General features: G+C 37.8%; 1 protein-coding gene across 3 annotated transcripts in view; it reads left to right on the forward strand.

Moving 5' to 3' along the window:
- ryr2b (ryanodine receptor 2b (cardiac)) overlaps positions 1–10,313 on the forward strand; it is a 68,993-nt gene extending 58,680 nt beyond the window's left edge. Inside the window, exons 96-104 of one of the 3 annotated variants that reach the window (XM_034898389.1) lie at positions 1,207–1,340; positions 2,200–2,260; positions 2,617–2,763; positions 2,987–3,121; positions 5,618–5,774; positions 6,041–6,105; positions 7,799–7,899; positions 8,880–8,931; positions 10,022–10,313. In XM_034898389.1, the coding sequence (XP_034754280.1) occupies positions 1,207–1,340; positions 2,200–2,260; positions 2,617–2,763; positions 2,987–3,121; positions 5,618–5,774; positions 6,041–6,105; positions 7,799–7,899; positions 8,880–8,931; positions 10,022–10,117 (948 nt within the window). In that variant the 3' untranslated portion in view covers positions 10,118–10,313. Of the gene's footprint in view, positions 1–1,206; positions 1,341–2,199; positions 2,261–2,616; positions 2,764–2,986; positions 3,122–5,617; positions 5,775–6,040; positions 6,106–7,798; positions 7,900–8,879; positions 8,932–10,021 lie in introns of those variants that run through there. The other 2 variants (XM_034898390.1, XR_004660166.1) reach the window with 2 other exon arrangements.
- Positions 10,314–11,732: the final 1,419 nt, after the last annotated feature.

The following is an 11,732-nucleotide window of genomic DNA, read 5'->3' on the forward strand; positions in this document are numbered from 1 at the left end:
ACAAACTGGTTAGCAGGTAAGTAATCCAGAAAACAGGAACACTGGAAAAAAAACTCCAGGAACACAAAAACAGAGAATTCCAGGAAGACAGAATAACATCAAAACACAGGACAGCACGACAAATGACAAAAGACGAAACAACGATCAACCAACAACAGACACAGAAAGCACAGGGATTACATATAAGTAAACAAGATAACAAGGGGCAGGTGACCAGGTGAAAGACAGACAATTACAGAGGCGGGAAAACCAAATGACTAGAAGTAAAACACGTCAACAATATAAGGGAACAGAGAGACATAAATAAAACAGGAAACACCAACAGAAAACCAACTACAACAGAAACTTGACAAAACAATGACAAATAATATGCTATAGGAAAAAGTAGATCTGTTAAATTGAACTAGAACACTGTACCTGGTTTAACTAGTTCACAGATTATAAAAATCCTAAAGTTGTCAAATGGCTGTGAAGAAGTATGCTCCAGCTCTACTACCAAAATATTATTTAATTTAATTTAATTACATTTTTTTGGTGTCATTATTTAGCAGGCATTGATGACACTTCAGCATGGGCTTAATCTTCTTGCCACTGGAGTGGCTACTCATCTAGCACTGCCACATTGCATTTAATACTGCATTATCTTGCTGTAAAATAGATAATAAAACACCTTCAAGTGCTTCCGCTAATCTACTTTTTGTTGGAGGGTGTAGATATGACAAAATGGCTCTGTAATAAAACTACACTTTGGTTGGCTCGTGTTTTAAGATAACAAATCAAGTGACATTAAGTTTCTTAGAGCCACAACACAACAAGGATGAACTCTGCATCTGTCATAGGAATATTTACTAAATATTTACTAGCCAAGGTTCACTGCACACACATTTTAGCAGGAAAGTAAAGACTAAAAAATGCACCCATTACAAACAACACACAACAAAGTTACCATCAGTCATTTACACAACCAATGTGCGACTGTGGAGGGCACAACCACTATGTCCCTACAAATCATATCTGCAACACAAGTTTAAAAAACAATCCTTAGTTTTTTGTTCAGTAGCTATCATAAGCTGCCATCTTATTATGGCACTTACACTACAGAATAATTCAGACTCTTACCTCTTGCTTTCTCCTGTCGTTCTTTATTCAGATGAAAAGGCACAGAAGAGACAACTTTTTTATGTAAACTTGTCTTTACCCTGTCAGGTGATGGATAAGTATGGTGACTTTTATGGCTGTGAGAAGATTAGTGAACTCCTAGGTCTGGACCAAGCCACATTAGACTTCAGCTCTGAGAGAAAAGAAAGGAGGCTTAAGAGAGAGACTGCCTGGAATGCTCTGTGAGTAGAAAAAGTGCTTCCCGTCTTGCATTCTTAAAGAGATCTGTGTCCTTGCATTGTATACATTTTCAGTTTTACCAGTTATTTCATAGACTATGAAAGAACTGGTAAAACTGAAAATGTATACAATATATATATAATATATATAATAATATATAACAGTATAGCATTTTTAAACCGTTTGTCATATGTAACACGTTAAAGGACCATCTTTTCATATCAAGTTTTACATAATCGCTATAAATAAAAAACAATTCTGGCCTTTGGCAGGTAAAAGAATATGCAGTACACATACTGTAAAAGCCTGCGACAATAATAGCAATTTGACAGCCTTCTCTGGAGAATAGATGAGATCATATTTGCATACAGGCAACCTGGTATTGATATAAAAGAAAAACGTTCAAACAAAGAAACCTACACAGGTCTTCCTCTAATACATTTTAATGTAGAGGGGAATAGGGCTCTAAATGACCCTTCAGATGAACATTTTGGTTAGCTTTATCCCATCTTGGCCTTGTTAATTACATCATAAAACAATATTCTTAGGTGTTTGGATTGTTGCTGTCCTTATAAATAGTCTTCCCCATTTTAAATAGCCATTTCTATAATAATGTGTATGTGTTTTTTTTTTTTGCATGTGTGTGTTACATAACAGGGGTAGCCAGACATAAGAAGGTTCTAGAACATTATGTTGTCCTTGAGGAGGAACAGGACATTCTGAAATAAAGCCACATATCACACAGGCTCTTTTAGAAAAGACACTGTAGCAAAGAGGGTCTGAATTTACCGATAGGCATTTTGGCCTTATTTTTCAGGGTCTTGCCATCATGTGTCTGTGTGATGATGCTATTTATTTCAGATTCAACTGCATTGACATGAAGTACCAGGTCTGGAAACTAGGAGTTGTGTGCACTGACAATGTAAGTTCAGTTGTGTCCAATATTTTATGACATCTGCTTAGTTTGTTTGTGTGTGTCCTCTTGTTTCTATGAAAAAAAATAAAGATGTCACTTCCTGCACTTTGTGTTAACAGATAATGTAATATGACAGAGAAGTGTGTGTTAAACATATCTGATATTTTATGACTTATCCCTCATTTGTTTAATCTGTTCTACTGTGCTAAGATTTTGTCTGATACAATTGCACATGCTGCAGAAGTGACGGTGGTAATATCCTGTGATTCTGCCTTATCTAAAATACACATTTGTCTCTCTATCTATAATCTATATTGCCTGTTTTTATGTGTGTATGTCCTTTGGTGTGTTTGTGCTTACAGTCCTTTTTGTACCTGGCCTGGTACATGGCCATGTCAATTCTCGGTCATTATAACAACTTCTTCTTTGCTGCCCACCTTTTGGACATAGCAATGGGCTTTAAGACACTTCGGACAATTCTTTCCTCTGTCACACACAATGGAAAACAGGTTTGTGTGCGTGTGCGTGTGTTTGTGCGCGCCTGCCTGCGTGCGCATCTGCCTTTAATTCTCTATCCATCTGTGTTAATGTGTGCTCATATGTGTAGGTTGCATGCATGTGATGTTTGCTTTCAAGCTGTCGTGTTATATTGGGGCTTTTCTAAGATGAAGAAGTTTATGAAAGCCCATCTGCCTCTGTCTATCCCTTTGTAATAATGTCTGTGTCTGTCAGTTGGTCCTTACGGTGGGCCTGTTGGCAGTTGTGGTGTATCTCTACACTGTTGTGGCCTTCAACTTCTTCAGGAAGTTTTACAACAAGAGTGACGACGAGGACACCAGAGACATGAAGTGCAATGATATGCTTACTGTGAGTTTAATGTGTAATATATATATATATATATATATACACTCTCTCTCTCTCTCTCTCTCTCACTCACTCACTCACTCACTCACTCACACACACACACACACAGCAGTCTTTGTCCACATATCTATCTTTCCTCTCTATGTTTATCTTTCTAACAAAAACACAGTAACACACTTCATTTTCTACCTTCTCAGATTGAGAGGGTTAGAGAAGGATTCTGCCAGTGATCCCAAGTTAGAACAGCCTCTTTTCTTATTGCCTCCACTATTTTTCCATAAAATGATGGACACATGGATAGAAAACAGTCCCTCACGCCTCAGCATAGCTCTTTGTTTGGCTATTCACAGCATTAACGCCTCACTGCCTGCTCTATTCTAATGTGGACTTCACTGTCACTCACATAAGCATGCGGATGGACAGTGATAGCATTTCAATAAAACCCTACTATTATAGGAGGCAGGGGATATTACATTAAATTATCAGTCACACCCACTGTCTTTGATTATACTGGAATTTTGTAGCACTTTAGTAACAGTGTTTTGCAATCACTCTATGGTGTTTTTTGCCTCCAACGGTGCCTTCCAGGCAGCTAACCCTAACCTTAACCCTAACAATTGCCAAGGTGCCCTGAAGGAGATGTTGGTGGCAAAAAACACCAAACACCTTTTGAAATTCCTTTCCATCATTACAACACCACAACAACAATTTAAACAAATACAATGCAACATGGCAAAAAATATTTATCCGAAGACGAGCAGAATCTCACTCAACAGTTTAGATTTTTATTTTGTTTTTGAATAAGTTACTTTTGGAAAATATCATCCTTGGCACCTAGAAGCACAGTATAGTCCTTGCCACACAACTAGAATGTTAATTCTTTTTGCGTCATACTCTTACCTGTACTCTTTGTGGGCAAATACAGTCTGAGGAAAAGAATGTTGATTTAAAAAAAAAAAATGTAAAATTGTATAAAAATGTTGTCTGTTTGAAACTTTTAAAGTCCTTCCCAAAAGCAACCAGCATGGAGACAGACATGAACGTGAATGGAATACATTTTCATTTTGTTGTCAGCTTGAATTATTAATGTACATTGTTATCCTTGGAGTTTGGAGAAACAATACTCTAGGTCCTAGACACTTTACATTTTCTCCCCTCACCTTATTCATACTTTGCACGTGATGTCACAACTACTAGCTGGCGGGCAAGAACATCAGTCTCTTAGCAACGAAACCTAGTAAGATAGTCATCTTGCCAGGGCGTTGCCAGTTTTACTTTACGCAAGTTGGTGTTTTGAGGTGAAAAAGACATGCCAGATGGTTGTTGTGTGATTGGATGCACTAAGCGTAAACGTAACTTAGACACGGACACATACTGTACAGACGGAAAGACACACACACACACACACACACACACACACACACACACACACACACACACACACACACAGCAGTAGGAAGAGGACTCATTAAAGTTTCATAGCAGTGAGTTAGAAGTAATAATAAATATCATAATTTTTCTTTTAGCAAACATTGAAAACATACAAAAAATATACACTACATTAGTCTTTCTACATGGGTTAGTTTACAATCGGGATATCATTTATATAATAACAAGGGTGCTAGTATTTAGATGAAGACATAATCACACAACGGAACAGAATTAACAAACGTTAGCAAACATTAGCAGCTAGCTAGCTAGTAACATTCACCTTTGCTTTGATTATGAAGATATTCTTTCATACATCTTTTCAGAGAGGCTTTCATATTTTGTGCGATGTAAGGTGACGGATTCTCTATAACATATATGTAAATATCTTCATCTCCAAGTCTGGTAGAGACTTTGCCTCAAAGCAATGCAAACATCAGCGGGTGCTTTGTATGGATCCCATGTTCCGAGTATGTAAATCTTTTCATGATATTTAATTTTAACATTTGGTGACATATGGTCTAAATAGTTCATTGATTTTAGCATTGGAAATCTGCAATTCTGCAATTCCTCTGGCTGGCCACTGTTTGTCGCCATTTTCTTGGAGTTTTTTGCCCGCCAGGTATCCATCGTGATCACGTGACTGCAAAGTATGAATACCACCTTATACTCTTGTCAGACAGCATCAGAATCAGAAGACTTATTGGTATTGTTCAAAATCAACGACATTTTAGCAGCAGTTATCCCAGTAACATAAATCTAAATTTAAAAAAAGACAAGAAGTAAATTGTAAAACAACAATCATAAATAGAAAGAAATTTACACACTAAAAGTACTTGTTGTTGCACATGGTCCGAATGTTAAGGTGTGAATGTGTGTGTTTGTGTGCGTGCGGGGTGTGCTAGTTAGTGTGTGTATTCAGTGTGGTGATGACTTGTGGGAAAAAGCTGTTCCTGACTATTGGGCCTGGACAGCCTGGGAAAATGGCTGGCTGATGACTAGAAAAGTGTTCTCATATAATGTGGAAAGCATAGAAGAGTATACAATAAATGAAAATGTGTTTTCTGTCAGTGCTACATGTTCCACATGTATGTGGGAGTGCGTGCAGGCGGGGGTATTGGTGATGAGATTGATGACCCTGCTGGAGATGAGTTTGAGGTGGAACGCATCGTCTTCGACATCACATTTTTCTTCTTCGTCATTGTCATCCTCCTAGCCATCATCCAGGGTGAGTCAAACATGTCAAATTGTTTTTTTAAATGCAACTCAGCATTAACATGTTTTTCACATGTTTTTACAAAGACACAGAATTACATTTTCTTCCCTTTTTTGACAAATGTTTGATGTGGAATTGGTAAAGGAACAAATTATCTGTTTATTCTGCTGAATCCTCTTCCAAGTTTTACTGACATTTGTCATAAAATGAGAGGCACAGCCGTGCATGTGAATATCTGTGCACATACACAGACACACAATTGTGTTCTTTTCTTTCAGGCTTGATAATTGATGCCTTTGGGGAACTTCGTGACCAGCAGGAGCAGGTGAAAGAGGATATGGAGGTGAGATTTGACACTTTGCACAAACTCTCTCTCTTGTATGCACAAGTTTGAACACAGACAAGCACACTAATGATGTTTAATAATTTTTTAGGTTGTACAATATGCAAGTTATCAGATTTAGATACAAAGACTTTTGAAGGATAAATACTCAGTTGTAATGTAAGTGCTTGTGAAGATATGGCTGTGTAGTTTGGTAGATTCAACTGTTATGTGTCTCATATAGTGATTGTACCGTTGGCCTTAATGGGACAGTACCATTATCTCTTCCTCCTGAATAATAAGTGGATAATAATTACAGTAAATTCAATCTTAAAGAGAAAAAAAATCCCTGGTATTCAAATGCAATTGTCACACATGGAATAATACTGTGCTGTACTGCCATGCTGAGAACTTTCAGTCTCCAAAGCTCTTTTCACTCTTGTCACGATGCTTGCATGCAAACACAAGTGTTGTTAAAGAGAGATACTTTATTTGGAGCTTAGTAAGTAAAGACTTGATGCAGTAGAATACAAATGAAGATGCTTTTCTTCTTCATTATAATTCTACAAATTGCAACACTCAAGAGAGGCTGAACCAGAGTAAGCAGTAATACATGTTTTGTTGGAGGCTGAGGCTGTTGCTTTATTGACCAAGCAGCCACAGTGCATATATCCTAGTGGTGTGCCTCTAAAGGCTGCACCAGGTGTAAACAGAACCCTACAAAAGCACTCTCTGCAGGTAGGACAAGTGAGGTTACAAGAGACTGTATTAACAGGCTGACAATCAGCAACAGGAAACAGGCAAAACAAGTCCAAAGGTCCAGGAGAGGCAGGCAGGTAATCAAAGGTTGGACCACTAACAAGGGAGCATAGTGGATCTGACAAACAGTGGTGAGCTACCCTCTAAATATAAATGGTGCACATGTGACATTACTGAATGCATGGTTGTCATGGTCACTCTTTTGAGAAAAGAATTTGATTATGAGCAGTGTTATACTTAGTTTATAGTATAGTTTATTTTTTTCTTAAGAATGTTTGCTTTTACGTCTCTTTATAGTTTACCACTGTGTGTGTCTTACAAAAAAACAGTGCCACCATTTCACAGCTGTTTTTCCCAGACATTAAACATCTGGGGAAAGTAGCTGTGAAAATTTGCCTGAAAAGTTTTATTTAGACACAATTTCCTCTGCTGTACGTAGTCTTCAATGATAAATCAGTTTTAGCTGCTACTTTCATCCTCTCTATGTTTGTAGCCCTAAAGGAGAGTCATCTTAAGTAAATATTGCATTAACACAAATATTCTTTTTTCCCCTGTTATTTACAAGCACAAAACCTTTAAATGGCTACATAGCAATTATGGGCAAGAGTAATTGGACTGTTGAGTACCATCAAAACGATCCTCAGCAAACATACCCCTCTGTGTCTTATGAAAACCTCTTGGCAAGTAATCATCGAGTATTAAGTTGCTCTAATTTATAGTCTTTTGCCTTTTGTGGGCATTCTTTGAGTGTCTTTGTAAAAGAAACAACTTCAAAGTTGTCATTTTGTTGTGGTAGCTGACTAAATGCCACTTTTGAATCACAGACAACTACAAGGCCTCTTATCTCGAAGTTTGGATTTTATTGTATTTAATTTTTTTGTCATGTACACGAGAGAACATCATGTTTGCCCAAGCCGTTTAAATCATTACATGTCTTGCATCTCTTCTCCCGCAGACCAAATGTTTTATATGTGGAATAGGAAGTGAATACTTTGATACAGTCCCTCATGGCTTTGAGATTCACACTCTACAGGAGCACAACCTGGCCAACTACCTGTGAGTTGATTTAATGCTCACTACTTTCATGCATTGGCTTGCCAATGTATGAACCTAATAATTTTACACGTATTAAAACTAACAACTTAAATATGTTGTCCCTTAAAGGCAGACATTTGTGATTTGTGACCATCACTAAACCTTTATAAGAAACACAACATAACATGAAAATAAATGTTACCTCCTTAATTAACAGATTACGTATTCATACCAATCCGTCACGTTACAGGGGTTACGGTCCGGTGCATGCAGCCGCATGCAGAATACACAGTTGTACATGTAGATTGATGCATGTAATGAGAAACCACAGTTGTCAAGCACGAGTTCCACCTGGAATTTAGCCGTATGCCATTGAGGTATGCCTGCTGGTTCCCAGTCAGCTACAACAGCAATGGAGAAAGGTTGTGTAGAAGACGAGGACTGTGTGTTGCACACCTCACAGTCTTAGTAACAGGTGTTTAGGGCCAAACTCTGTTGACAAATATAAACACAAGCAGCGTACATCACCTGTGTAGATGCACGATTGGTCACTGAGTTAATTAACACTTTTCCCACTACATTGATGGTTAGAAACGGTTATTTGCAAGGTGTTCGTGCACTGTGCACCGTTGCCACATAAGTAATTGTCATCGGCAAGTGCTTATTTAACCTAATTAGTATGGATTCCTCAATGTGTTCCTGTTACTGATGGACTCTTGTCTTGTCTATGCTCATGTCTATGTGTATGTTGGTTGTTGCAACATTTTAGAGTTACCTGTTAAAGGTCTACAGACTAAAGCATCACAGTGAATTGCTTCATTCTTCTTGTCAATCATCAAATATTTGCAAGCATTAAAGTAAATGTGTAACCAGATTGTCAAAATACAGATTGTAGTTGAATTTATACTTGAAATATCTAACAACTAATTTAATGCTACAATTTTGTGTGGGAGTTATGTGGGGGACTACTTTGCATTAATTCCTCTTCTGTGTCATTACAGATTTTTTCTGATGTATCTTATCAACAAGGATGAAACTGAACACACAGGGCAGGTATAATAGTTGTGTTTAATTGCTTGATCATTGCTTGAGTAAGAACAATCTGTACACTTTTAAAGCTTCCAAGCGATTCTACCGTCATTGCCAAATGTCACGTTCCTTAAGCTGTAGTTTAACCTTTTCAACTAAGAAAGAATTTGTATTCATTCTGTCTCTCAAAACCCTATCAGTCTTGACACACACATTTTATGATAATACATGACAGGCCACCCCTAAATTTGAGGGAGGGGGACGTCTTTTTTTTTTCACTATAACATTTTAAATTTCTTTTTGCAAAGAGGAGTAGTCTACTGTAAACCAACAGGGTAAAGATTCAGTTACACTGTATTTTTAAAGAGCTGCAACTTTCTCCCTTTCTCTCTTGTGTCTCATGCTTAGGGAACTTAAATCTATAAAAGAGATGTACATCCCAATAAATGAAGACATGTTTAAGTGTAAATGCTCCACTGTGTAATATAAAATTGTAATATTGTTATTTTAAATAATTTGGTTTTATCTTTTTGGCCCAGAATGCATGTTGAATGGGATGCTGCAGAAGGAATGGGATGCTTGATAAAAGAAAGCCTGAAACATTTGGACAATTGGGTGCTATTTCCAAATGGAGTTGGATTTTGGGACTCATCCCTAGTTATACTGTTTGTTTTCTTTCAGTGAGGTGTTTTCTCAGGTGTAGATTAAAGACGTAGCGGCTTGGTGTGATGTGGTCAATGTTTCTTGGGCCAGACAAATGTTTAAAGAACTTACAATTCTTTGTGTTTAGATTTTTATTTTACTAAAGAATGGATGCGTTTGGCAGAGCTGAATAGTTTTCAGTTATTAAATTGCCAACTAATTTGATAATCTAATAATTGATTTGAATAATCTTTTAAGAAACTAAAGTCAGAATTCTCTGATTCCCGCTTCTGAAATGTTTCTCTACTCCTCTGTGACAGTAAACTAAATATCTTTGAGTTATGGACAAAACAAGACATTTGAGGATGTCATCTTGGGCTTTGGGAATACGTTTACCATTTTCTGCTATTTTATAGACCAAACAACTAATCGATTCTACTAACATCTAATGTATTTAATGCCTGTTGTCCAGGAATCCTATGTGTGGAAAATGTACCAGGAGCGTTGCTGGGAATTCTTCCCTGTGGGAGACTGTTTCCGAAAGCAATACGAGGATCAACTGGGATGAAAGAAAATCTGAGAGATCTAAGCCTTCCTAGATAATGGTATCACACTGAAGCCATCTTGATTGATGCCCTTGGACTCACTACATTACTTTGGAATTGTGTGTGTGCACTATTGTTTTTCCCACAAAGTATATGGATATCCTTTATGTTCATGCACATCAGTATTTCTAAATTATAATGATTAAATTCTTTGGAAACAAATGATGACCTCTTGTTTATGTTCAGAAATGAATTTGATGTTTGTTTAAGAAGTCTCATTTCTTAACAGAAGTATTGAGAGTAATGTGGCAGTTACAGTACTGTTTTCTACATCATTTTCTTAAGCAGTCAAAGCCAGCGAAGACGGCACTTTGTTGTCTCTTTAAAGCTCATGTTTTGTGAATGAAGATTTGTCTTTTTAATCACAGCCTCCCATCCCTTTCCCCTGTGTGACATGCAGATAATCACTCTCCCGTTGGCGTTTGTTCTTTGTACCCTCGTCTTCCCTGTTCCTTCACACTTGGGCTCTTTTGCAATGATCTAAGCGCATGGTGTGACGTGCAGGTGCGTTTAGGGCGTGTCAAAATGCACCATTGCTGATTTGGCAGCAGAAAAAAGGTTCTGTGTGCCGGGCTTATAGTTCAAAATGGTTGTCTTTATTAATTCAAAGGTGTGTTTTGGACGTAACATGCAATGAACCAATCAGAGTGTCATCTCCCGTTCCCTTTAAAAGCCTGGTGTGTTTGTATCATGGTGCATTGCTATTATGATTGTGGATTTGATTGGAGACCAGGTTTTTATTGGTCAATGGTGCAATCAATTCCTGCTGCCTCGAGATTGCAATATGCCAAGAATTTCCCTGAACACACCTCCCTGTGAGACCAGCTGTCCACGGGCGCAAAGATGGGAGCAGGTGCATTTGCATCCTTCTGCTTTTCTCTTTTCCCTCAACTTCAACTTTTTTCCCCCTCCTCATTATAAGTCAAATGTAGCATGTAAGCCGGTGTCCCTGTGCTTAGTTCAAAATATTGCCATGGCAGTGGATCACCAATCTTTGGGTACTCCCCGGGTATAACTCATTCACTAAAGGAGCATAACAGCAGGATGACCGGTGTGGGAGGGCCACCTACAGATCTTGTCATAATTATGCAAATGTGTAAGGGACATCAATGATGTAAGAGATGATTTAAAGGCCGTGAAAATGTGTTCTCTCAATTGGCTTTTTGCTGAATGATGGGGTTCTAAATGAATGCACACTTTTCTGCCAACATTTAAACAGTTTTGATTATTCCACATAATGTCTGTGTTTTGTGTTTACTCTTCTTACTAGATTTAAGTAAGCCTAGTTGGGAAAGATGTTAGATTTCCTTGCACCAATCTGAATTTTGCCTTGTTTGAAAGATGGCCTTGGTGACACTTGGTGTGGCATTGGTTCATGTTACTAGGCCACTGTCATTGACATTTTGTAGCAGCACAGGTTCCATCTGGTTCTTGTAAGATGTTTGGTGATTTAGGGAAGATTTCATTGTGCTTGGTATCAAATTGTAAAATTAAGCCTCAGCGTTGGAATGAAGCAAGAATTACAAATGTTTACGTCACTTAGCCAATTGCTTTGGTTTTGATTCCACACCGTAGTTC

This window comes from Etheostoma cragini, chromosome 17, assembly GCF_013103735.1.
Source record: "Etheostoma cragini isolate CJK2018 chromosome 17, CSU_Ecrag_1.0, whole genome shotgun sequence".
In the NCBI taxonomy this organism is placed as follows: Eukaryota; Metazoa; Chordata; class Actinopteri; order Perciformes; family Percidae; genus Etheostoma; species Etheostoma cragini.